Source organism: Narcine bancroftii, chromosome 3, assembly GCF_036971445.1.
Source record: "Narcine bancroftii isolate sNarBan1 chromosome 3, sNarBan1.hap1, whole genome shotgun sequence".
NCBI lineage: Eukaryota > Metazoa > Chordata > Chondrichthyes > Torpediniformes > Narcinidae > Narcine > Narcine bancroftii.
Window position 1 is genome coordinate 224,562,217 of NC_091471.1, and position 27,872 is coordinate 224,590,088.

At 43.1% G+C, this 27,872-nt stretch overlaps 1 protein-coding gene across 1 annotated transcript in view; it reads left to right on the top strand.

Moving 5' to 3' along the window:
* Window positions 1-27,872, top strand: part of antxr2a (ANTXR cell adhesion molecule 2a) — a 184,389-nt gene that overhangs the window by 54,009 nt on the left and 102,508 nt on the right. Inside the window, exons 7-8 of the mRNA XM_069926743.1 lie at window positions 14,680-14,760; window positions 24,176-24,236. Of these exons, the coding sequence (XP_069782844.1) occupies window positions 14,680-14,760; window positions 24,176-24,236 (142 nt within the window). The remainder of the gene's footprint in view (window positions 1-14,679; window positions 14,761-24,175; window positions 24,237-27,872) is intronic.

Sequence of the window (27,872 nt, forward strand, 5' to 3'; positions counted from 1 at the left end):
TCTATGTTTCTATGTTTCTATGTGGTAAATGGGAGGGCATTGAAGAATGCAATGGTGCAGAAAGATCTAGGAATAACGGCGCATTGTTCCATGAAGGTAGGAACGCACGTGCATAGGGTGGTGAAGAAGGCCTTTAGTATGCTTGCCTATATAAATCAGTGCATAGAATACAGGAGTTGGGAAGTAATGAAGAAACTGTGCAAGGCAGTGGTGAGGCCAAATTTAGAGTACTGTGTGCAATTCTGGTCATCGATTTATAGGAAGGATATTAATTAACAAGATAGAGAGAGTGCAGAGAAGATGTACAAAAATGTTGCCTGGGTTTCAGCATCTGGAGTACAAGAAGAGATTGAGCAAATTCTGTCTTTATTCGTTGGAACATAGAAGGCTGAGAGGGGATTTGATAGAGGTGTTTAAGATAAATGAGAGGGATAGATAGGGTTGATGTGGAAAGGCTTTTCCTATTGAGAGTAGGAGAGATGGATACAAGAGGTCATGGGTTGAGAGTTGACAGGCAAAGGTTTAGGAGTATTATGAGGGGGGATCTGCTTTACTCAGAGAGTGGTTTCTGTGTGGAATGGGCTTCCAGGAAAGGTGGCAGAGGAAGGGTCAATTTTGTCATTTAAGAAAGAGTTGGATAAGTATATGGATGGGAGGGAGATGGAGGGATATGGGCAGAGTGCTGGTAAGTGGGATTAGAGGAGGGTACTTGGATCAGTGCGGACAGTGTTTCCGTGCTGTAATTGTTATATGGTTATATGATTTTAGAGCATGTATCAAGATAGGTTTCATTTGGAACATTTTCCCAAGGATACAATACCTATTTCAGGCATTGCCAATACACTTGACGGAGAAATTCTTCAAGGAGTTAAAGAAAATAATAAGGAAATTTTTATGGAAAGGGGGGAAACCGAGGATAGCACTAGATAAATTAACAGAATGGTATAAACAAGGAGGCTTACAACTGCCAAACTTTAAAAATTATTATAGAGCCACACAATTAAGATACCTATCAGATTTTTATCAAACAAGGGAAAAGCCAGATTGGACTAGGTTAGAACTAGATAAAATAGGGGAGAAGATACCTGAACATATATTATATAAATGGGATGAAAAATTGGTACAGCGTAGGAATTCTCCAGTATTACATCATCTGCTCAATATTTGGAAGAAGATTCATGTAGAAAGGAATAAAACAATTTACCAATTACCAAAACTAATACTGACGCAAAATCAGCTAATCCCTTTTACAATAGATTACCTTTCCTTTAGAGAATGGGAGAAAAAAGGGATCAAAAGAATAGAAAATTGCTTTTCAGGAAATAAATTACTATCCTTTGAACAAATGAAGGATAAATATAATATAACTCAAGATACAGTGTTGGCATACTACCAACTGAAATCCTACTTGAAGGACAAATTGGGAAGCAGTCTGAGGTTACCAGAGGGAAGTAACTTTGAATATGTGATTACAGATACAATGATAATCAAAAAATTTATAACAAATATGTATATTAAACTGCAAGAAAAGGAGATTGAGGAAACAAATGGTAAAACTAAACAAAAATGGGAACAAGATTTAAACATAAAGATAAAGAAGGAAACATGGGAGAAGTTATGCTCTGGAACTATGAGAAATACAATAAACACGAGGTTACGTATGATACAATATAACTGGATACACAGGCTATACATTACACCTCAAAAGTTAAATAAATGGGATCCAACAGTATCTGACAGATGTTTTCATTGTAAAAAGGAAATGGGAACAACAATTCATGCAATCTGGACGTGTGAGAAAGTGAAAGAATTTTGGGAAGATCTAAACCAGATATTAAATAAAATCACAGAAAGCAATATACCCAAAAACCCAGAGATCTTCCTCCTAAGTAATATAAAAAACAAAGAATTTGGACTTGATTTGGATGGTGGACAAAAAACATTTGTTAGGATAGCCTTAGCTGTAGCAAAAAAATGTATTATGTCAACCTGGAAATTAGAAGATAACTTGAGAATACAACAATGATATATAGAAATGAATAAATGTATTCCATTAGAAAAAAATAACATATAATTTAAGAAATAATATTACAATATTTGAACAAATATGGGAGCCATACATGAAACATAATAGAGAAAACCTACCGGGGACATCTACCACCTAAAATGACAGGAGGAGAAGGGAATGAAAAGAATTGACTCAGTGGAATTTCTTGTTTGTTTTTATTGAGTGACAACATTGTTTGACGGGTTTAATGTATCTTAGATTCTGTACTTTAAATGAATGGGAGGGGAGGTAGGGATGGTGGGATGGTGGGATGGGAAGAGGGAGGGGAGGGAGAAAACGACACTGTATATAATTGAAAAGAAAAATGTATGTATCTTGATCAATGTGGTTTATAGTGTGAAAAATAAAAAATTTAAAAAAAAGATAGGTTTTATTTGGAAACATAGAATACAGATACAGATGTGCTTTAAGCTTAAAGAATTACTATCCTGCTTGAGACAGCAGTGGAAATAGAGTTGGGGGGGGGGTGTGGGATGCGGATGAGTGACCAAGGGAGGCGTGATGCTGGAAAGGCAGGGAAATAACGTTGCTAATGAGAAAAAGTGATAAAACAAAACGTCCAAAGCAAGAAGGAGAAGTGTTCAAGTGTGACAAAATCAGTGGAAGAAAATTTTTGAGAATAAATAGGGAAGTAAATCAGTCTGACAGGAGGAAATCGAGAGGCAAGGTCTCGATTTCCTCCTGTTACATGTAAACTTAAGCAATCTATTAGAAATCCATAAAAGCAATGAACAAAATTTAAAGCCCTGCAAAAGGTAGCGGGCACAGCCTCGGACATCACAGGCAAAAGTCTCCCCACTATTGAGAACATCTGCAGGCAACGCTGCCGTCGGAGAACACGCAGAATGCACTTTGTTCTCTCTGCTGTCATTGGGAAAGAAGTCTAGGTACCATAAGACTCGCACCACCAGGTTCAGGAACAGCTGCTACCCCTCCCATCATCCGACTCCTCAGCAACAAACTCAATCAGAGACTCATTTAGGTCTCTTACTTCTGCACTTTATTGATTTTCTTGCTCTCTGTATTTGTTTATATTTCTTGATTTGTTTAATTGTATACTTATCTTCTTGAGTACAGTTTTTTTTGCAAGAACAATAAGTTCCTGCAGGGGAAAGGATCTCAGGGTTGTATGTGATGTCATGTATGTACTGCTGATCATAAATCTGAACTTTGAATAAACTTTATGTTGGCGTTATGAGCTGTCAGCTGCCACATCAAGCAGAGATGTGCTCTATTCTTGATTACTGTTGTTAATGGAGTCAGTTTACAAAAGGAGCAAAAACACAATGCTGGAGAAACTCAGCAGGTTAAGCAGTGTCCTTTATGGAGCAAAGGTAAAAATGCATAACGGACATATCGGACGATCCCGTCATCAAAGTATAGAAAAATGTGGGCAGGTGTCAGAATAAAAGAGTGGGGGGGGGGGGGAGGTGTGGTCGCAAAGCCAGAAGGTGATAGGTGGAGAAGGGAGGGGTCAGCAGTGATCAAGGGGAGGAGAGTTGGCTGGGAGATTAGAGAGGGAGGGGAGGAAGGAGAATTAGAAAAGGGAAGGTGAGGGGAGAGCTGGTTAGCAGAAACCGGAAAAGTCGATGTTAATGTCATCTTGCTGGAGAGCACCCAGTTGGAAAATCAAGTGTTGTACCTCCAATTTGCAGGTGATTCTTTGGGGGGACAGTACATGAGGCCATGGACAGACATGTGAGTGTGGAAGTGTGACACAGAACTGAAATGATTGGCTACTGGGCGGTCTCGGTCACTGGTGCAGACAGAATGAAGCTGCTCAATGAAACGATCTCCCAATCTATGCCCAGTCTTTATGATGTAAATGAGGCTACAAAGGGAGCACCGGATGCAATAAATCAGTCTTGCGGATACACAAATGAAGTGTTGCTTCACTTGATAGAGCTGTTTGGGGCCCTGTACTGTGGTGAGGGAGGAGGTGTGGACACAAGTATGTCACCTCCTGCAGCCACAGGAGAAGGTGCTGGGGAGGGGGGAATTGGTGGGGAGGAATGTGCACACAAGGGAGTCATGGAGGGAGCGGTCCCTAAAGAAGACAGAGAGGGGAGGAGAGGGGAAGATGTGTCTGGTAGTGAGATCCTGTTGTAAGTACAGGAAATTCTGGAGGATAATGTGTTGGATGAGGAGGCTGGTGGGGTGGTAAGTGAGGATAAGGGGGATTCTATGTTTTGGGGCAGAGGAGCCCACGGCAGGTGAGCAGGAAATAGAGGAGATGCTGGTGATGGCTGAGTTGATAGTGGTGGATGGAAGCCATGTTTGTGGAAGAAGGCAGATATTTTGGAAGATTTGGACTGGAAGACCTCATCTTGGGAACAGTTGTGGTGGAGGCGGAGAAATTGAGAGAAGGGAATAGAATCCTTGCAGGGGATAGGGTGTGAGGAAGTGTAGTTAAGGTAGTTGTGAGAGTTAGTGGGTTTGTAATACATGTCTCCCGAGATGGATACTGAGTGATCCAGGAAGGCGAGAGTGTTGTTGGAGATGGACCAGGTGAGTTTGACATTGGGCTGGAAGTTGGCCATGAAGTGAATGAAGTTGACAAGCTAATCATGTGTGCATGAGGTAGCCCTGATGTAGTCAACAATAGACTGGAGGAAGAGTTGAGGGTTCTTCCTTATATAGGCTCAGAGCATGATTTGCACTCAAAGCGTACAAACAGGTGGGTGTTAGCTGGGAGCCATGTGGGTACCCGTGGCTATTCCTTTGGTTTGGACGAAGTGAGATGAGTTAAAGGAGAAGTTATTTAAAGTGAGGACAAGTGCTGCCAGGTGGAGGAGGGTGGTGGTGAAGGGTGAATGGTCGGGTCTTTGGTCCAGAGAGAAGAAAAGTGCTTTAAGTCCTTCAGTATGGGAGATGAAGGTACGAAGGGACTGGACATCCATCGTGAAGATGAGGTGGTCCAGTTTGGGGAGTCTGAAGTCATTAAAGAAATGGAGGGCATGTGAGGTATTGCAGATGTAGGTGAGGAGGGATTGGACCAGGGGAGAAAATGTAGAGTCAAAGTAAGATGAAAGTAGTCTGATGGAACAAAAAGAGCACCTGCCCTTCCTTTGATCCTCCCTGCCCTTCCTCTGTTCCTCCCTGCCCTTCCTCTGTTCCTCCCTGCCCTTCCTCTGTTCCTCCCTGCCCTTCCTCTGTTCCTCCCTGCCCTTCCTCTGTTCCTCCCTGCCCTTCCTCTCCTCCCTGCCCTTCCTCTGTTCCTCCCTGCCCTTCCTCTCCTCCCTGCCCTTCCTCTGTTCCTCCCTGCCCTTCCTCTCCTCCCTGCCCTTCCTCTGTTCCTCCCTGCCCTTCCTCTGTTCCTCCCTGCCCTTCCTCTCCTCCCTGCCCTTCCTCTCCTCCCTGCCCTTCCTCTGTTCCTCCCTGCCCTTCTTCTATTCCTCCCCAGCCACTACTCTTCCCTACCATACTTGTCCTTTCCTCCCTCACCATTTTTTCCGGGGGGTGGGTGGGGGGGGGGGGTGGGGGATACAGACAGTATCCTCAGGGCTGGGCTGAGTAATCTCTAACAGCCAGAGCCATCTGTGATCAAGTAATGAAACCAGCCTGATGGTTTTTTTTAACCTTCAAAGCTCATTGTGTTCAATTTTAGGTGGCTCCTCAATGCCCCAATCAGTCACAAACTGCCTTGATATTAAAGCCACTCACTTTCTGGTTCTATGTGGCAAGCTTAACCAGTTGGGACTTGATGGGGAATGAGAGACAATCCTCATAGGATTCTTAGGAGATGGAACAGGGTAACCAATGAGAGAGTGTTTCCTTATATGGGAGAGTCCTGAACCAGAGGGCATGGCCTCACAATAGGAGGGCACTCAATCAAGAAAGAGATGAGGAGGAATTTCTTCTCTCGGAGAGTTATAAGCCTTGGGAACGTCTTACACAGAGAACTGTGGGAACCGAGTCCTTGTGTACGTTTAAAACTAAGATATGTATATTTCCAGTTAATGGTTAGCGTAACACTGTTGCAAGCGCCAGCACTCAAGTCTGGAGTTCGCTGTCTGTAAGGAGTTTGTACGTTCTCGCTGTGTCTGCACACAGACCGCACTGGTGCTCAGGATTGACCCTGGGTCACTGCTATTTCAAGGCAGCAGCGTTACCTGCTGCACTAAGATCCATGCTTGGACCATGGCTGCAGGGAGGTCTGGACTTGAGTGGTCTGTGACAAAATGCCAAACTGGGCTGCCATAAGGTGACCAAACTAAGAATCAATAACAGGTGAGTAAATGCTATATGAGAGCATTGTTGTTGATGACTTTTATCTCTTTGCTGGCAGTTAAGAGTGAGTGGACCAGTAATTTGCTGGATCAAACTCATCCTGGTTTTTGTGTACAGGTAGTCTTCAACTTACGACGGTAATTGGGACTGAAGGAATGGTCATAACTCAGATTACCCATAAATCAGATATGCATGTCTTAATATTTTTTTTAAAATCAACAAATGAATCTTTAATGAAGAATCTCAGCATATGTGCAGTATTAAAAAAAAATTCGGCCATAGTGTGGGTGGACGCAACTCATGTAGATCGTAAGTTGAAGACTACCTGTACCTTTAGGCCAGACGTAAATATTGTTTCTGCACTGGAGCTGCTTGACCACTTTGGTGGGAGAGTCTAGGACCAGAGGGCACAGCCTCAGATTTAAAGGACGTCCTTTTAGAACGGGAAATGAGGAGGAATTTCGGATCGGTGGTGAATAAGGCTTATGGTATGTTGGCCTTTATAAATCAGAGCATTGAGTATAGGGGCTGGGATGATATGTCAAAATTGTTTGTACTCAGCCATGATCAAATGTCCTCAGGGTGAAGGGACGATTTTGTACATGGACATTGTGGTGGGCATCCTTGCGCCATTGTGGTACACCTTCCACAGGAAAACTGGTGAAGGTGAGGTCCAGGAGCTTATTGCCCATTGCTTTATTCTCCACCTGCGGCAGACCCTCTATCATACCAATATCTCTCACGACTCAGTTAGTGATGGTGCTATCAAGCCACTCTCTGTGATGGTCATTCATGTCCCCTATCCCACTGAAGTACCCCACCCAGTATATAATCTATGCCTGGGCTATTTTCAGCTTTCTCTGAGTATTTTTTATGGTGAAGGAGCACTGATCCATCAGTTTAAATATTCTTTTCTTTGATGAACAGCACAGTTAAAGGCCCTTCTGGCACATGAGCCCAAATAACCTTTAACCTTCATATGTTTTTGAAGGAAGGTTTTAATCTGTCTTGTTTTCTTGCTCATGTTTGGACTGATGCCATGGGAGTTTATTAGTTTTGGAGACAATACTGAGGAGGCCAAACCTATTCTCATCCACCTCCACGTTTTCCTGTTCCTCCCCCTCCCCCCCTCCAAACTTTGGTTCTTTTGTCATGTGGGTGAACCATGTCATACTCAGTAATGGTAATAAAGGTATCTGCCACATTGTCTGTAAGTTAGGATACCGAAAGTGGACCTGTACTACTGTTGCTTGATCAGGCTGTGGGGTGGGGGCAGGGGGGGGGGGGAGATTTTCAAGGTTGATTGGACTGGGAGCAACTTGACCATCTTCATATTTAGTGCCCAGCTCAATCCTGGGTGGTCCTTCTGGTAGGTTGCAAGTGGTTAAGATACAGGAGGAAAGAAGTTGACAGGACCTGGCTAATCTTGCACCTAGAATATTATGCACTGTTCAGATTTCCCTAATTTAGGAAGGGCATATTTGCCCTGTAGGCTGTGGTGCAAGGGTTCCTGCAACGAATGGGTTTCTTTGAGTCAAAACGAAGCAGAATGTGCCAATTCTCCCCGTAAAAATAGAAGAACAGGAGGTTAGTTGAGTGTACCGTGGATGATTATGGGCGTGTTTGACAGACCAATTGCTATCCAATGGTTCCTCTGGTAGGAGAATCTAAAACCAAGTGACACTATCTCGTGGTAAGGAATGGGTTACACAAGAATAAGATGAGGAAGAATTTCTTCTCAGAGTAGATGGCAAATCACTGAAATTCTCTGCTTTAAAATGGGTGTGGATGCTGCCATTAAGTTTAGACAAGATATGGAAATTGGCCAGAAAAAAATGGAATTTTGTTCAGTGGTCAAATATTGTATAATTACAGTATATAGCAGAGAAAACCTGAGGGACTGTATGCCTGGTTCTCTTCCTGTTTACATGTTCTGAAATTCTTGTGTCATTATCAGTGGATTGTGGTGCAATTTGATTTGCAATCAAAATTACCTTGTAGAAAAAGGTTATTCCTTAAAGTTCCCTACTGATGGCAGTGGGGAAGAAGCTGTCCTTGTGCAGCTGAGTGCTCGTCTTTAGGCTCCTGTACCTTTTTCCCCAGTGTAGCAGAGTGAAGTTGGCTTGGCCTGGGTGGTGGGGGTCCTTGAGGATAGAGGATGCTTTTTTAAGACACTGCCTCATGTAGATGTCCTCGATGGAGTGAAGTCTGGTGCCTGTGATGTTGCAGGCAGAGTTAATTCTTGTCCTGAGAGTTGGCGCCTCCATACCAGGCAGTGATGCAACCAGCCAGAATGCTCTCCATGGTACACGTGTAGAAATTTACAAGAGTCTTTGGTGACATACCGAACTGCCTCAGACAGCTCACAAGGTATAACCGCTGGCGAGCCTTTGTGATTGCATCAACATGGAGGCTCCAGGACAGTTCCTGGGAAACATTGAAACTCAGGGAATCGAAGTTCTTGACCCTCTCCACTACTGAACCCTCAATGAGGACTGGGTTGTGTTCCCCTGACTCCTCCTGAAATCCACAGTTATCTCCTTGGTTTTGCTGAAGTTGAGCGCAAGGTTGTTGTCATTACACTATTCAACGAGCTGATCTATCTCCCTCCTGTTGTGATTTTTCCACAACTATGTTGTCATCGACAAATTTGTAGATGGCATTGGAATTGTACCTGGCCACACAGTCATGGGTGTATAATGAGTAGAGCAGTGGACTGAGCACGCATCCTTGGGGTGCGCCTGTGTTGATGATCAGTGAGGAGGAGACATTGTTTCTAATTTGTACTGACTGTGGTCTTCCAATGAGAAAGTCAAAGATCCAGTTTCAAAGGGTGGTACAGAGGCTTAGAGTTTGTAGCTTCTTGACCAGCAGTGAAGAGTAGCCGTATGTATGAGTTGCTAACTTCATGTTAAGCAGAGTGGCTTAACAGAGCAGAGTGCATCTGCTGTGGAGTGATTGTGGTGATAGGCAAATCACTTTACTTTACTTAGGTATATATTAATTCTGTCCATGACCAGTCTCTCAAAGCATTTCATCACAGTGGAAGTTAGTGCTACTGGACAGTCAACATTGAGGCAGCCCAAGCTACTCTTCTTGGGGACCAGGATGATTGATGCCCATTTGAAGATGGTGGGAACCTCTGACTGCAGCAATGAGAGGTTGAAAATGTTCGTGAACACTCCGTCCGGCTAGTTGGTTGGTGCAGATTCTCAGTACTCTGCCAGGCACGCTGTCAGGGCGTGACATCTTGAATAATGGTTCTGACGTTAACATCAGAGACAGATATCACAGGGTCGACAGTCTTTTGAGGGATTCTAGTAGGCATTGTTTGGTTTTTTCTTCTCAAAGCAGGCATAGATGTTCAGCTCATTGGGTAATGAAGCATCACAGCCATCTGTAGCATTTGCCTTCTCTTTGTAGGCTGTATTGGCCTGCACTCTCTGCCATACCTGGCGTGTCTCTGTCTTTAGCCTCCTTTGGAATTGCTACTTACCTTTGGAGATGGTCTTCTGCATTCCATAACTGGACTTCTTGTAAAAATCCCGATCCCAGCCTAAACGCTCTCTTTCTCGCCTTCAGCAGGTTGTGGATTCTCTGTCTCATCTAGGTAGGGGAACACCTAGTATTCCACACAGATCTTGATGAAGTGACCCCTGTTGCATATTCATTCAAGTCTATGGATGACTCCTTGAATATGGTCCAGTTGGCCAATTCAAAGCAGCCCCTCCACCTCTCTTGACCATACTTTCACTGTCTTCACCACTGGTGCTTGTGGTCTTCAGTCTCTGCTTGTAGGCCAGGAGGGGAAGTACAGTCAGCTGATCAGACTTATCGAAATGCAGTTGTGGTATTGCTCAGTAGGCAATTTTCGTGGTGGTGTAGCAGTTGTCAAGTGTTTTGGCTCCCCTGGTCTCACATGTGACATGTTGGTGGTAGTTCATCAGTCTTCTTCAGGTTGGCCTGATTGAAGATCTCCCACAATGATTGGGAAGGTATCCAGATGGACTGTCTCATGGCTGTTTATCACAATGCTCAGTCCCTCCAGTGCCAGCCTGATGTTAGCCTGGGGAAGAATGTACACTGTGACCAGGATGATGCTGGTGAACTCCCTCGACAGGTAGAATGGGTGACATTTGATCGCCAGATGTTCCAGGTCGGGGAGAGCAAGACTGGGACATGACCGTCAGGTCTGTGCACCATGCTAAATTGATGATGACACAAAAACGCCACCTCCTCTGATTTTTACAGACACTGGTGTTCGATCAGCGTTTAGCCAAGTCTCTGTGAAGTATATCACGCAGTACTTCCTGATGTCCCTCTGATGTTGAAGTCTGGCTTGGAGTTCATCAAGTTTGTTCTCCAAGGACTGTACATTAGCCAAGGAGGATGGTCGGGAGCAGAACCCTCAGGGTCTCAGCTTGACCTGTAGCCCCATTCTGCGTACACGTGGCCAGGTCTTCTTTACCTGGCTTGTGGGTCCGCTGCTGGAGTTGAGCTGTTTAAAATTCCGGAGTTGTTGTTGTAAACCAGAGTCGTACCTGCTTGAGCTGCTTAAAACTCCTGCGGAGTTGTTGTTGTATTTGCGCGAGCTGTTTAAAGGTCCCTTGGCCCGACGGGGATTGCCGATTCTGCTGATTCCAAGCCACATCAGGAACTCCATGCTGTCGGATAAGTTTGATGTTATGTTTCTCGATTTTTGTTTGATTTTTAGGAGTTCTGATCCAGAATATTTGATTATTCCCATGAGAACTGCACTCAGAGTCGCCGCTGTAAGGTGGCACCATTTAGCAATTTAAAGCATGGTAATCCAAATCACTCAATTCACTTTGACTCTAGTCACGAATCCCAATTTTGCTGGGGTTAACCTAACACAGTGTTAACAGACACGCGCCGACATGTCTGTCCATGGCCTCATGCACTGCCAAACCAAGGCCTCCTATAAATTGGGGAGCAACAACTAAATTCCATCTGGGCACTCTCCAACTGGATAGCATTAACATCGACTTCTGTTTCTGCTAGCCCACTCCCCATTTTCCATCTTCTCTTTCCCCCTTCACCTTTCCGCCAGCTATTCACCCCTTCCCTCTTCATTTACAGAGCCATTTCCCTCCCCCCCTCCCACTTGCTGGTGTGACCTCCCTCCCTTATCCACCTTGCTCCTCCCCCGCTCCTCCCTTCCACTGTTTCATTCAAGCACTTGCCTACATCTTGCTCATACCTTGATGAAGGACACAAGCCCAAAATGTTGGTTAGGTATTGTTACAGGTTATATTAGTATGGTTATGAATAGACATGTCTTTAAAGGAGATAAATTGTGGGGGGTTAGTGTAGGTGACTTCACAAACCTAGTAACACTTCATAAAAGACATCTCATTGAAATTCATAAATGTTAAATTCTGTGCACAGTATGAGAATTGCCTGATACCGGTGAACTTGGAGAAGTGAAAAGTAAATGATTGGACTATCAAAGCCAATAACTTTCCTGAACAGGTACACATTACATACACATGCACTTAGAATTAGAAGAGGGTGAAGTTAATAGTAACAAGTTAAAATTTGATCTTGTTATTATGTTTAACGAAAATTAAAAGCAACTTTTGTTGAAGTAACCATTTTCTTGGTGAATTTCTATTGCTGCTGGGTTTTGGAGTCCTCTGGGCTTGTAACAGTATCTTTATCTTTGCTATATGAAGTATGCTGTTTGTCCTGCTGTGTTGTGCTTTTACTTCAATCACTACATCTGCCTTTATAGCACCAGCGATCAGGATCGGGGTTCGAATCCTGCGCTGTCTGTAAGGAGTTTGTTTGTTCTTCCTGCATCTGTTGTGGGTTTTTCCCGGGGTCTCCGGTTTCTTTCCACCATTTAAAATGTACTGGGAATTGTAAGTTAATTGGGTGTAAATTGGGTGGCACGGACTCGTGGGCTGAAATGGCCTGTTATCTTGCTGTATTTGTCTAAATCTGAATCAAAATCTAAACCTTTCTCTCTGTACTAGGTGTTGATAAAGGTAAACTTAAACTTTGGATCTTTTGAACATTTAAATCTTCTCTGACCATCAACCCAGGGCTGCACGTTTAATCTCCTACTCTGTTCCTTGTACATGACTGAGATTGTTCCACCTCAATCTCAAAATTTGCTGACAACCCCACCATTTTTGGCCAAATAACTGGAAATGATGAAACAGCATGAGATCAAGAATCTGATGGGGTGGTTCTAGAACAACAACCTTGCTCTCAACATGGCCAAACCCAAGGAGCTTGTTGTTCATAGGAAGGAGGGGCTGAAGTACCTCACTCCTGTCTGCATTGATGAGAAGGAGGTGAAGAGGTTTAGAATCTTCAAGTTCCTTGGAGTCTATATTTCAGAAGGCCTCTCCTGGAACCAGCAGCAGTGAACAAGGCGCACCAGCATTTTGACTTTCGAAGGACTCTGAGGAGATTTGGCATCACACTATGGAGAGCATACTAACTCACTACATCACAACCTGGTTTGATAATTCAAGTGCCTAAGAATATAGAAGGCCACAGAACATGGCAAACATGGGGTCCAACCTCCCATCCATTGAAGACATTGATGTGAGAAGAAGGCAGTCATCATCATAAACGATCCCCATCACCCTGGTCGTAACCTCTTCTCACTGCTATCTTTGGGTCCGAAAACCAGAACCTCTATGTTAACAGACAGTTTCTTTACATAAGTTATCAGATTTTTGAACCTCCTCTTGGTACGCTCATCTTAGACTGCTTCCGCAGCACAAAAGGACTATGCACACTATTGCACACCACTTTTTTCTCGCTTTCTTATGTATTTATTGGCTCTTTTATTTTAATTCAATTAGTTTACCATTATAGTTTTTCTTTACAGCAATTAAGCATTTTGATGCATATGTACATAGTACAATGTGTATGACAATAAATTCATGATCATTCTCATAAATCCCACAGAAATATTTTGAAAACTCTTAAACCACACCAAAACCTGTCACAGATATTCAAAAGTTATTAAAACATTGTAACAGTAACAACATTTAAAACAATGAATAGTGTGATGGAATATTTGGGAATGTTTTTGGGAGATAAATTGGTAAAATTAGAGTAGGTTATATAAAAACAGATCTTATTTGAAATAATGGAGAATTCATATTCAGTGACTTTACAGAGACTATGGAGAATGCTATGCACATTTCACAAGTAGGTGCTAATTGAAATGATGTCATGAAATGAATGGACTATTGTCTTGGAAGAACAACCAGTGCCAGGTTGTCTGTCTTGGACCTTTTTGCAAGGCTTTTGACCTCCCTGCAAAGTGCTCACTCAGAGGTCATTGAGAGGTTTGTTTACCTAAAACAACAGATGAACCAGAAGACTAACTCCTGTTGTTTTTTGCTGGAGAAGGTCGCGGGTTTTGCAAGTGAGAAAGAGAAGGACATGCTGCTGGCAGTTTGAATCTCAGACAGAGGGGGAGAGAGACACAGAAGGGAATCTTTGACTGTGTGTGACACAAAGCTGTAACAAGCCAGGAGAAGCTTGTTAAAGCGAAACAGAAGCTCCAGAGTGGCAGATAGCTGGAAGTGCTACCTGTCTGATGTTTCTCTTGGAATAAGGGAAACACAAAATAACTCTGTGATAGTCTGAAAGAAAGAGGTTATCATCTGGAGAACCCGGATGGGGCAAGTTTCATCAGCAAGACATTGAGGTGACTAATGGTGGTACATCAGTTGTGGAAATCCTGGAACAACACATCTCTCTCTGTAAACCTACAAGAACCTTCCTGAGTGGTAAACATTTACCTTTCAAGCACCAAAACTTGCTGAACTTTATACATGTTAAATTCTGTGCAGAGTATAAGAATTGCCTGCAACCAGTGAACTTGGAAAAACGAGAAGTGAGATTGAACTATGAACCAAAGAACTTTTCTTAAATTTACACACACATTACATTCACATGTACTTAGTATTAGAAGGGGGTTAAGTTGGGTTAGTTAAGTTAATAGTGATAAGTTAAAGTTTGATTCTGTTTTCATGCGTAAAGATAATTAAAAACAACTTTTGTTTAAGAACTACTTGTTGTGGTGAATATCTATTGCTGCTAGGTTTTGGGGTTCTTTGGGCTCATATTAATAGCCATTTATAAAGCTTGAATATTTCAAAAGCATGCAGATTACTGAAAAATTGCCTAAAATTTCATAAAAGTTCTTCATCATTAAAATTGAGTTGTTTATCTTTTTATCACCACATGAATGTTCTGCAAGATATGAAACCCATTCATGTTTGACAGCCCAGAATTGATTAGTGATCTCATAATCTTAAATTCTTAAAAGTGACAATGTTGGAGAAATTTGTTGAAACTACTTCTAAACTTATTTTTCATTTCCAAAGCTGGAGGTTGTTGCAGATTCACCGAATCATGTCTTCCCCGTTAATGGAGGATTTCATGCTTTAAAAGGCATAATTGATTTGGTAAGCATCATCTTGTTTCATTATTAATACTACAATAAGTTTGGACTAACTAGTATGAAATAGCATGTAATTGTTGGGGATCAAAATGATTTGCAAAAATAATGAATAGAGCTTGTTGTTATTTATTGAGATTACTTCTACCAAAGGAAATAGATTTTTAACAAACTACCGTATTTGATGGCATGTAAGACCCACTTTCTCTCCCCCCCCCCCCCCCACCCAAAGAATAGCTCAAAAAATAGTCCTTGGTTGTATATATGAATTGGAGGTACCTGGTAGGCTAATGTTAACCCAGACGCCATAAACTACCAGTACTTGTACCTAGCCTAACTCTATATAATATTGTAATATTATTTACTCAAATATCACCATCATTATATTTCTGCTGTTTATCATTATTATTGTGGGCACTTTACTTAAAAAGGGAATGATCATAAAAAATAAAGCTGGATGTCCTGAGACAAATATCTTCGTTTGGCACCCAACTCTTTCGAGTTAAGCAGTAACCGTTTCTCAGCTTGTATGCGCGTTACTGTCTATTTATGTCATACCTGCCACATATATGTTAATATTTTCACTCAAAAAGCCTTTGAGTTTCTAAATTAGGGTGATAATAGTGAGTAACGCCGATGGCTCACTCACATCACCCCTATCTAAGGAGCATGGCAATAGAGCAGCAGTGAGTGTTAGGGGCACCGCCTACAGCAAAAAAAATGATAACGCGAATGGAGAAAGCAAGAACAACAGCTACAGACCGCTAAAAAAGGTAAATGTTGTAGCGGGATCACTACGGTTGTAACTCGAGGCAAAAAGAAGACTCGCACACCAAGGGAGTGTAATCAACACTGACTTTATTGGGCTGCAACTCTGCCTTTTACAAGCAGCCGGTCTTGTCACCACCAGGACTTGAGCAAGGCCAGCTGCTGATTGGTTGTCTCAGATGCGTACACCCGGATTGGACCCCCTGTGATCCGCTGGCTGTTATTGGCCAATCCGCAGCCTATGAGAGCGGGTGTCTCATCCTGCGCGCTGTCTGCCTGATTGTCATGTTCGATGACTGTTTGCTGTGTGGTGGTGTTGCTGTGGAGTGGGCCGTGGACTGGTACGTAACTCTCACCCCCCGAAGTAGCAATCGGGACACAGTATTTTGGCGGCTGACCCCTGCGCTGTGAGATTGGGTGAGTAACTGGCTGGTTAACATCTAAATGGGCCAGTTTTAGCCGGTCTTCTCCCTGCTGCAAATGTCCAACATGCAGGTGGAACTATTGTGTCTGACAATGCAGTATGGCCCTTCATTAAGGCCTTTGAAGGGGTGACCGGTGGCCCCTGCATTGGACGAAAACGTAGTGACATTCTCCAAAGTTTTTTTGGGACAAAGGTGCTGGCTTGTCCGTGAGCTCTGGGCTTAACTGGGGTTAGTGTGCCTAGATGCTTGCGCAGTTGAGACAACGTAACCGCTGGGAGTTCCCACGTCCTCGAAAGCAGCAACCCGGGATGATTAGGGGTGTGCCATAGACTTGGTCGAGGATGCCTCGAGATCCTATTTCGTGGCAGTATGGATGCCTAGCAAGACCCAAGGGAGTTCGTCTGCCCAGTTCAGTCCAATGAGTCGGGCCATCAGAGCTGTCTTCAGGTACCTGTGGAATCTCTCCACCAGCCCTTTGGCCTGCAGGTGGTATGCTAAGGAATTGATTCCCCAGGGCATTTGCTAGTGGTTCACAGGCTGGAAGTGAATTGGGCCACCCTGTCAGATGCTAAGTGTTCAGTGACACCGAAATATGCCACCCAGGTATTCAGAATGCCCGTGCACATGTCTCCTTGGAGATTTCAGGTAGCAACACCATCTCTGGCTAACTAGTCGACCAAGGTCAACAATAACGTGCACCTCTGGATATAGGTAGAAGCCCCACAATGTCTATGTGCATGTGGCTAAAACAGCAGCATGCTGGTTCGAAGAGCTGTGGAGGGGCTTTAATGTGGATCTCGACCTTGGATGCCTGGCACTGAGTACATGTCTTGGCCCACTGAGTGACCTCTTTATCGAGGCCATGCCAGACATCAATCTAACTGTGGTCTTGATAGCGGGGAGAGCCAAAATGTGGACTGAATCGAAAAAACTACCTCTTCCATGCTTCCAGAATGAAGTGGCATGGTTTACCTGTCGATGGGTCGCACAGCAGCGTTTGGTTACCGGGGGTGATCTGGATGTCCTCTGGTTGCAGGCCGGTAAATGCTGTCCGGTATGCCGGTATGTCAGGGTCTGCTTGCTGCGCATCTTCCAGGGCCATGCACTGCTCAGATGCCTGAACAGGATAGGGCATTGGCTACCACATTGGACTTGCCAGTGATAAATTCAATGTCCATTGAGAATTCAGATATATAGGACAGGTGCTGCTGTTGCCTGGCTGACCATGGGTCTGACACCTTGCTGAAAGCAAAGCTAAGTGGTTTGTGGTTTGTGTAAATTTGGATCTTCCTGATCTCCAGGAAGAAACGGAAATGCCGAATTGCCAGGTATAAGGCTAACAGCTCCCTATCAAAGGCACTGCCCTTGAGCTCTGGTGACCTGAGTTTTATTGAAAAAGGCAGCAGCTGCCACTGTCCATAAACCAGTTGCTCAAGTACACCCCCGACCGCAGTGCTGGAGGCGTCTACCATGAGGGCGGTCAGGACATCTGTCCTGGGATGCATAAGGAGGGTGGCTTTGGCCAGGGTGTCTTGGTTTATTGAAAGCCTCGGACACCTCCTGTGTCCATTGAATGTCTTTACTGGGCCCTGCCATGAGGGGAAATAGTGGACTCATGATGTAGGGCCGCTGCAGGTATGAAGCGATGATAAAAATTGACCATACCTGCAAACTCTTGCAGTCCCTTCACGGTCGTTGTTCTGGGGAGGGAACAGATAGTGTCCACCTTGGTGGGTAACGGCCTGGCCCAATGTTGGTCAATGCGATGACAAAGGAAATTAATTTTCTCTTGGCCAAACTGGCACTTGGTCAGATTGATGGTTAAACTGAACTCGCTTAGCCAGGAGAACAATAGTCTTAAGTGAGTGACGTGCTCAGTGCGGATGTGGCTGGCTATTAAAATGTCATCGAGGTAGATGAAGGCGAAGTGTAGATCCTGGTCCACTGCATCCATCAACCTCTGGAAAGTGTGAGCTGTGTTTTTCATCCCAAATGGCACGTGGAGGAATTCAAACAATCCAAAGGGGGTTATGATGGCTGTTTTGGGAATGTCATCAGGGTGGACTGGAATCTGATGATAACTCCTGATGAGATCCACCTTAGAGAATATCCGTGTCCCTTGCAGGTTAGTGGTGAAGTCCTGGGTATGTAGCACGGGGTACCTGTCAGGCGTGGTGGCTTCATTAAGGCAGCAGTCTCTGCACGGCCTCCAACCTCCTGCTGTCTTTGGTACCATATGGAGGGGAGAGGCCTATAGGCTATCGGAGCTCTGCACAATGCCGAATTCCTCCATCTTTCAAAACTCTTCTCCAGCCAGGTTGAGTTTCTTGGGGGAAAGACGCCGCACCCTGGCATAGAGGGGAGGGCCCTGCGTAATAATTTGGTATCTCACTCCGTGTTTGGGTTCCGCCGAGTTGAAATGGGGCGTAGTGATGGAGGGGAATTCCACTAAGACTCGAGAGAATTCATTGTCGGCAGTACTCACCGAGTGTAGATCGGGGTTAGTAAATTCAGTGCCCTTGAGTGAGAGTGTCTGAAATGTACGGACTTGTACCAGCTGACGCCCTTTAATGTCCACCAGTAGCGAGTTGGCTCTCAGGAAATCGGCACCCAGTAACAGTTGTTGTACGGCTGCCACAAAATTGGGTGCCAAATGTCCGAATGTTGGAGCTGTTTGCTGCTCAAAGCTCTTGGTCCATATTGCCACTGTGGGCTTCTAGGCTGGACGGGGGAAGGATGCTGTACTGTGCCTTGTGCCACCAAGAAATGTCAGGGTTGCAATAGTTATAGCTCGAGGTAGAAAGAAGACGCACACCAAGGGAGTGTAATCGACACTGACTTTATTGGCCTGCAGCTCTGACTTTTGTAGGCAGCTGGCTGTGTCACCACGGGGGCATGGCTTGAATGAGGCTGGCTGCTGATTGGTTGTCCCGGATGCGCAGGCCCAATTGGACTCCCTGCAATCTGCTGACTGCGATTGGCCGATTCGATCCCTATTCCAGCAGCCTATGGGAGCGGACGTCTCATACTGTGCACTCTCTGCCCGATCGCCGTGTTCAATGACTGTTTGCAGTGTCAGCCTGTTGAGTGGGCTGTGGACCTCTACAATCAATGTAACTTTTGTTGTCAGCCCCACATTGGCCAGAACTTGAGGAGGAGTTAAAAAAAAATTGGGTGATAAATGAGAGGAATTCAGGGAAACACGTTTCTACCAAAATGATAATTATGAGGCCAGAAGATTAGGAGAAGAACAAGGGAATCAGGGTTTTGCAAGAACAGAAGGTTGGTGTTCCCGGTTCATGAAAAAAGGCAGGGTTTTATCAATGCGTACAGGAACATTCATTTTATAGAAAATGCCAGCGGAATATGGAGACAGCAGGAAGAGTGAAGAAAACAGGAAGAGTGAAACGTCCCACCATTCCACAGGTGTATAAGTGGGTGAAGGAATCTTGGGAAAATGTAATCAATGAAATTTTTGTGAAGGCTTTTATCTACTGGTAGCTTGTTTTTTATAAAACATTTTCTGCTCTAGTTAAGCTGCTTTTGTTTTTCTTTTGTAAATTACAGCAGTATTATTATTATAAAGATGTTTTCTGTTGTTCTCGTTGCATGTTTTGTCCAAGTTTTTTTTTTCCCTGCTGTTCTGCAGCTACATACATAAGATTAAATTCTTACTTGTAAATGCACGAGCCGTAATGTTCCCTGCTGAAATCAGGGAGGAGTCTTGAATGCCTGTAGGACTTATGGGCCATGAAATATGGCACATCATTTATTTGTAATGAGCAACGACATGACGATGATTTTGGCATTACATTCTTACGATAATCATCACCCATATTGTTTGCTTCCATGGGTGATAGATCAAGATTTTAAGGAACTAAAATGAATGGAACTGTTCTAAAGTAGCATTTTGGAACACTATTCCCGAGAAGTTGACAAATAGGAACATAGGAAGTAGGAACAGGAGTAGGCCAAAAATGGCCCATCGAGCCTGCTCTGCCATTCAATACGATCATGGCTGATCTAATTTATGACCTAACTCCACCTACCTGCCTTCTCCCCATATCCCCTAATTCCTCTATCAGGTATCAACAAAGGCTTGTTAATGGGGTAGAGTGAATAGTTTCTTCCTGGGCTCATGGTTCAATACTCAGTAGTACATGACTTACAAAATACCATTTTATTTGGAGCACAAACCACATCAGTTAAAGTAACCAAGAATACCTGCAGTTGCTGGGGTCTCGTGCAGTAAACAAAAGTGCTGAAAGAACTCAGCAGGTCTCACGGCGTCCACAAAATTAAAAGGCAGTTGACGTTTTGAGCCCTCCTTCTGGAGGTCCAAAAATCATGCAGCTGTCTGAATAAAACATTGGGGGGGGGGGAATAGGGAGTCAGGGGAAGGGGGACAAACAGGGAAGGGAAGGGGTTGGGGAGCTGGAGGAAGGGGGGGGGAGAGAGAGATGGATGAGGGAAAAAAAGGGACACAAATTGGAGGTTAACATTGAAGCCGTCTGCTTAGAGACTGCCAAGAGGGTGTTGTTCCTCCAATTAGTGGGTGGCCGCAACCTGGCAATACATGAGGCCTTGGGCAGACATCAATTAAGCCCTGGTTGTGGAGAAGAAGATGGTTTATACGCAAGAGGGACTGGTCTGGATTGCGTTGATGAAAAGTGGCCAGTTACCAGATCAGTGAGGTTCTAGACTGGGATAACTAATAAACCAGAGGTGTACATTCAAGATAATTTTATTGTCACGTAATAAAATAGAAAAACGTGATATTGAACAAAATTCCATGATAACCATCAGGTAGACAAAGATTTGCTCTGAGCAGAAATTTCCCAGCACTCCTAACAGCCAGAGAAAGAGAAGCAAAAAAGAGTCCCCCATAGTTGATGAATCTTCATGCCTTCACCCCCAGTGCTCCTGCCGCCTCCACAGCCACAAAAAAAACAAATATCTGGTTAAAAATCAGATAGCAACTGAGTTGGTGGGCTGGTTTTGGACAGCAAATCTTTTGGATGATATTGTGCAAGCATTGCATTGGAGGACAATGTGGTAGAGTCATGAAAATCAGACAGCAGTGCTTTTGGGTGAGGGTCAGCTAGCGTGTCAGATGATGCAGGGTTGGGAGGGTTATTGGTGGATAGTAGAACATGGGAAAGATCAGAGGAGGTTTGAGTAATGAAGGAACCCAGTTGGTCGAGCAGTGTATGTTGGGGGTGGCAGAAAGCACATGACAAGGTTTCAACTTGAGATCTTGCATGGTGATTTGAAAGTGGAGAGGAGTAGGGCTGAGAAAGGGGCCAGTAGGTGATTGGTGGACCCGAGAGGTGAAGGATGGCGGGCAAATGGAGTCAAGTGGCGGAAGAGGAGTGGCAGAGATGTAGTGATAGATTGAAACAGGTGAGGAGACAATCATGGATCCAGGTGGAGGGAGAGGAGGTTGAAAGTGTTGGTGGCTGCTGAAGACTGTTGAGCAGAGTCACAAAGGTTACCAGTGCTGGATTCCAATAAGGATGGTGATAGCGGCAACGGCTTATGGGAAAGATAAACTGCAGGTGGGATCAGATCTAATGGGAATCCAGTGAGTGGTGTGTAGTGAGGGATGAAAATGGTGACGGGGGTAGGGTCTGTTCAAGTTTTGTACAAAGAGGTGACCAACAGGATCGATGAGGGCAAGGCAGCAGAGGTGGTATATCAAGCCTTTGTCAAGGATCCGTATTGACAGATTAGCCTGGTAAGTTTGGCCACAAGGTTCAAGGTGAGCTGATCAATTTTATCCAAAACTGGCTTATTTGAATGTCAAAGGGTAGTAGTGGAGTGTTGCTTATTTCATTGGTGGTCTGTGACCAGTGGTGTGCCATAGGAGTTGGTACTGGGTCCACTGTTGTTTGGTATCTATATAAATGTCTTAGATAGCAATATAGTTAACATAAATTTGCAGATGATACCAAAATTAATGGTGTAGTGGTCAGTGAGGAAGGAAACTAGGTTTCCAACATGATCTAGATCGGTTGATAAGTTTTACAATAGAATGATAAATGGAATTTAACTCTGGTAATATAAGGTTTGATAAACCAACCTGTGGTAGTGTGACAGAATATATAGAAATATTTTTGGGAGATAAATTGGGAAAAGTTAGAATAGGTTACATGCAAACACTTTAAAACAGATCTTATTTGAAATACTGGAGAATTCATATCCAGAGTGACTTACATAAACTTTGAAGAAGGCCTTATGGAGATTTCACAAGTAGGTGTTCATTGGACTGATGTTGTGGAATGAACGGACTATTGTCTTTAAAACCACAGCAGAGACATGAGAGCTTTTCACAAGAGTGCTCAGAGAGGTCACTGATGGGGTTTTGTTTACCTAAAAAACAACAGATGAACCAGAAAACTGACTCCTATTGTTTGATGGAGAAGGTCAGGTGGTTTTTTTGCAAGGAGAGGGAGAAAGCATCTGACTGAGGGTCAGAGTGTGTGTGTGTGTGTGTGTGTGTGTGTGTGTGTGTGAGAGAGAGAGAGAGAGAGAGAGAGAGAGAGAGTGCTGTGACAAGTAGGAGAAGCTTGCTGGAACTGATATAGAAGCTCCAGAGTGGAAAATGGCGAAAAGACTGGCTGTCTAATGTTTCACTTGGAATAAGTGGAACAGAAAGGAACTCTGTGATAACGTGAAAGAAAAAGGTTATCATCTGGAGAACCCTGATGGAGCAAGTTTCATCAGCAAGATACTGAGGGTCCTGGAACAACACATCTCTCTCTATAAAACCTACAAGAACCTTCCTGAGCAGTAACCATTTACCTTTTGAGTACCAAAGCCTGGTGAACTTGAAACATGTTAAATTCTGTGCACAGTATAAGAATTGCCTGTAACCAGTGAATTTGGAAGAATGAGAAGTGAGATTGGACTGTGAACCAAATAACTTTTCTAAACTTACCATACATTACACACACGTGAACTTAGAATTAGAAGGGGGTTAAGTTAGGATAAGTTCAGTAAATTAATAATAATATATAAGTTTGTTTCTATTTTCATGTTTAAAGATAATTATAAACAACTTTTGTTTAAGTAACCATTTGTCTTGGTGAATATCTATTGCTGCTGGGTTTCGGGGTCCTTTAGGCTTGTTACAGTAGGTCTTAATGTCATAAATGTCAGGGGCCAAGAGAGCATTTTAAAACAGAGAAATTGAGGGGTACAGGTGCACTGTGGCCTGAAGGTGATGACCCAGTTGGGCAGGATGCTGAATAAGGCATTTGGCAAGCTTACCTTTATTGGGCAGGTAAAAAAAAGGAGCTCATGGTTCAGCTGCAGAAGATGTTGATGAGAAGACACTTGGAGTACTGTGTGCAGTTCTGGTCACCCAGCTATAGGGAAGGAAGCCAATAAGAGGGAAGGTGTGCATTGGTGGTTGAACATTGGTGGTTCTGGAGGCCTTGAGTTATCGGGTGGATAGCTTTAGACATTTTTCCCTGAAGTTTTAGAGGCTGAGGTGCGATTTTCTAGAAGTTTTTGAAGTCATGAGGATAAAGCAAATGCTCATCATCTTTTTCCCAGGGTAGATGATTCTGGAACTAGAGGGCACAGGTTTAAATTGAGAGGGGAGAGTTTTAAGAAGGACCTGAATGGCAACCTTTTAAATTAAACAGTGCTAATTCTTCATTTGTGACTCTTCTATATTTCAAAAATCTTCATTTAAGGCACACTTTAAAACCTTCTTCCTTACCTAAGCTTTTGTAATTTATCTCAGCAAATCGTAGTGTGTTTTTGCTTAATAAAGGAACCGTGTATGTTTTTATTTGTAATTAGTATGTGGAAAAGAAGAAACTATATGGTACAGTTGCAATGTTAAAAAGGTATAGGCACAAATATATGCAAATGAAGAGTTTTGAAGGATGTAGACCAAAGTCAGGCCAATGGGACTCGTCCAGAAAACCAATTTGGTTGGCATAGGCTCGTTAGGACAAAGCTTCTGTTTTGAGCTCCATGATTCTAAATGATCCACAGTGTGAACATGACAAAGTCAAGGAACATCTGGCATCAAATCATTGATATAAAGATTGAAAGCAACATATTCCTTTAATGTTCTCTGTCCCTTGTTTCTGTACACAAATGCTTTAAAATCAAGTTGATTAATAAAGAACAATCTTGAAAGAATGGTAACATTTAACATTAACAATATTAATTAACTTATTGACTAACTATTTTCTTAAATTTAAATTGCAGATATTAAAGAAATCATGTACTGAAATTTTCCAAGTGGAGCCATCGTCTGTATGTGTTGGGCGTAAGTAGAAATGTGTATAATGGAGATGAAGAAGCGAAGTAACACTTATTTGGGTGAGAAATTGGTCTTGCCTGAATAAGGACCAATATTCTCTGCTCAAAGAGAACTTGAAAGAAATGCTACCTGAGATTCAGAATCATACAACACAGAAACAGGCCATTTGGGCACTGAACCAACACACACCCGTTTACATTAACACTACACCACACAAGTTGGTGTGGTGCACCTGTACCCCTCAATTTCTCTGTTTTAAAATGCTCTCTGGCCCCTGACATTTACGACATTAAGACCTACTGTAACAAACCCAAAGGACCCCGAAACCCAGCAGCAATAGATATTCACCAAGACAAGCATTTTTTGTTTGTTTTAAACCATTTAGAAAAAAGTGCTTGGTATCTCTCTTTTGTATATGATTGCCATAATGTCTATTGTAGTACTCCATTGGATTAATGCAGAGGTTTTCAAATTTTTTCTTTCTTCTCACATACCACTTTACGTAATCCCTATGCCATAGGTGCTCTGTGATTAGTAAGGGATTATGCAAAGTGGAATATGGGTGGGGAAAAAAGGTTGAGAACCACTGTTTTAATCATACCTAATTGACTCGTTATGTGCACAGTTTCATAACTCCAAAGGAAATGGGTTAATGACAATTTTTCTCAAGCAAAATGTTTCAGTCACAATTGGGTCTAGAGCAGTGGTTCTCAACCTTCCCGTCCCACTCACATCCCACCTTAAGCAATCCCTTACTATTCACAGAGCACTGATGGCAGAGGGATTACTTAAAGTGGCATGTGAGTGGGAAGAAAAAGTTTGAAAACCTCTGGATTAATGAAACAGGAACTTAAGCATATTTATTCAGCATATTTCTTTGTTCATCAACAAAGTAAAGTTGATTTATTTTCAATTTAAAAAATTGCTCGTGCCAAGCGAGGAAGAATGGGATACTTCCTGCTACTGTACAATCATGCATTTATAGCTCCCAGCACTTTGCTACTCTACCCTTATCCTGGGTTCTGAAGCCAAATGATAAAGAAGAAAGTAGCTCAAATTTTCATCAAAGATTAAATCAACAAAATGCAAGTGGAGGTGTGGGAGGCAGCAAGAATATTCAAGCGGATCAAAGGCTTGATATAAGATTTCTCTGCTGGCAATGTATTCTGCAAGTTTAGGCTGATTTGGGACCCAAACAAAGGATCTGGAAAATTTTCATAGAACACTTCAAGTTTGTAGAACACTACAACACTTCGGCCCTTCTAGTCTGTGCTGAACCCTATTTTTTTGCCTAGTTCTACTGACCTGCACCCTTGCAAAATTTTGACATTTAAGAAGAATACATGGATGGGAGAGGTATGGAGGGCTATGTCAAAATTTTGCCCGAATTCACCACTTCACCAGGCAGCTCGTTCCACACTCCCTCCGCTCTCTGTGTGAAGAAGATCTCCCTCATGTTTCTCTTAAACTTTTCTCCTTTCACTCTTAACCCATGTCCTCTGGTTTGTATCTCACCTACTTTCAGTGGAAAAAGCTCATCTACATTTACTCTGTCTATCCCCCTCGTAATGTTAAATACCTCTATCAAATCTCCCCTTGTTCTTCTACAGTCCAGGGAATAAAGTCTTAACCTGTTTAACCTTTCCCTATAACTCCGGGCAACATCCTAGTAAAATTTTTTCTTCACTATCTTGATCTTTCCTGTAGTTAGGTGACCAAAACTGCACACAATACTTCAAATTTGGCCTCACCAATGTCTTATTCAACTTTCCCTTAATATCCCAACTCCTATACTCAATACTGATTCATAAAGGCCATGATGCCAAAATGTTCCTCCACTTTCAGGAAATTATCTGTCTGCATTCCCAGGTCCCTCTGTTCTTCTGCACTCCTCAGTGCCCTGCATTTACTGTGTATGTTCTTTTTTGGTTTGTCCTCCTGCCAATTTAAAACTAAATAGTGCTACTTCTTAATTTGTGACTTATATATTTAGAAGATCTTCACTTTGAAACACACCTCAGCTAAACTATTTTCATTTGCCCCAGAAGCTCGTGATAATTTTTTTTGCCTGATAAAAATCCTGTATATGTTTTTATTGCTTTTTTAAACATGCTATAAAAATATAAGCTATTGTTAAAATATTGAAGCATTGGGACATGTTAGTATTTACTTATTTTGCCACTGCAATGTTATTCGGTCCATTGATCCATGCTTGTTACTGCAGATATCCCATCAGACTCATACCACCTACTTACTTTCCCTGAGGCCTTGTAACTTATGGCCATCAATTGTGCTTCATTTCTTTTGTAACTTACCTACATGCAGGGGCAATGAACAGTCACTAATTAACATAACAGCATGTACTGAAGTACCCAGCGAAAGCCAAGGCTGTAATCCTTCCATGCAGACAGCTGCCAAGATCAGGATCGGTCCCTGGATTTGTGAGACAGGGGAGTATCCTATTTGGATATGAGAGTAGAAGTTTCCAGGTGTCACAAAAATAGGCAGTGATGTTGACCATGAAGATATCAGTCATAGACTGACATCGATGGGCAGAGCAATGGCAGGAGGAATTTAATCTTAATAGGTGCAAGTTGATTCTCTTTGGGAGGACTAATGCGGGCAGGATGTACATTATGAAGAGTAGGACCCCAGGGAGTTCGAGGAACAGGTACAAATCCAAGGATGCTTGAAGGTGACATTGCAGGTAGATAAGATGATGTAGACATATAGGAGACTTGTCTGTGTAACTGGAACATGGAATTTAAGCATAGGGAGGTTATAGTACAACTGTATAAAACTTTGGCAAGGCCTCAGCTGAAGTACTTATGAATAGTTTTAGTTCTCACTCTATAGAGAGCATATGATTGCAATCTAGCCAAGTCACCTTTATTTATCATTTATACTATGCTCACATGGTAAAGGTGGGATAGGGTTTCTCCAGGACCACGGATCATATTTACGTAAATATAAGATAGAATAGAAGTTGAACACATTAAAATATTAAGACATATATAGTAAATGTCCATGGCACATTATCCACGTATGTTCTGCGAATTGGAACCTGATGGCTGGGGGAGAAACTGTTGCCCAATCTGAACGTAAGGGTCCAAGTGGTTCGGTACCTTCTATCAGATGGCAGAAGGAGAACAGTTTACATGAGGGGTCCTTCACAATATATATTGCATTTCGCCTGTATCGAGAGTTGTAGATGTCCTTCACGGTAGGAAGAGAGCCCCCAATGATCTTTTCCACTGATTTCATTTAAGGTGGAATGTGAGCTTAGGGGAGCAGTTTGAAAACCACTGCCCTAACCCATGCTGTTAGTTTTAGATACTGCTTCTGTGGGGAAAGTTTTCCTGCTCTCTACCCTATCTATTCCCCTCATAATTTTGTATGTCTTATCAGGTCTCTCCTCAGCCTCTTCTGGTCCAAGGAAAACAACCCCATCCATTTCCTCCTCGCATCCGAGGTGCCCCACCACCCCAAGTGACGTCTAATAAATCTTAGGATGTGAGGAAGCCCACATGCTGTGTGCCCTGCTTGCAAGGATTGAGTAAAGGAAATTTTGATCTGATTATATAGTTATATCATTGCTATCAACCATCATTGATAGTTATTTGCATCAACAGTGGAATTGAA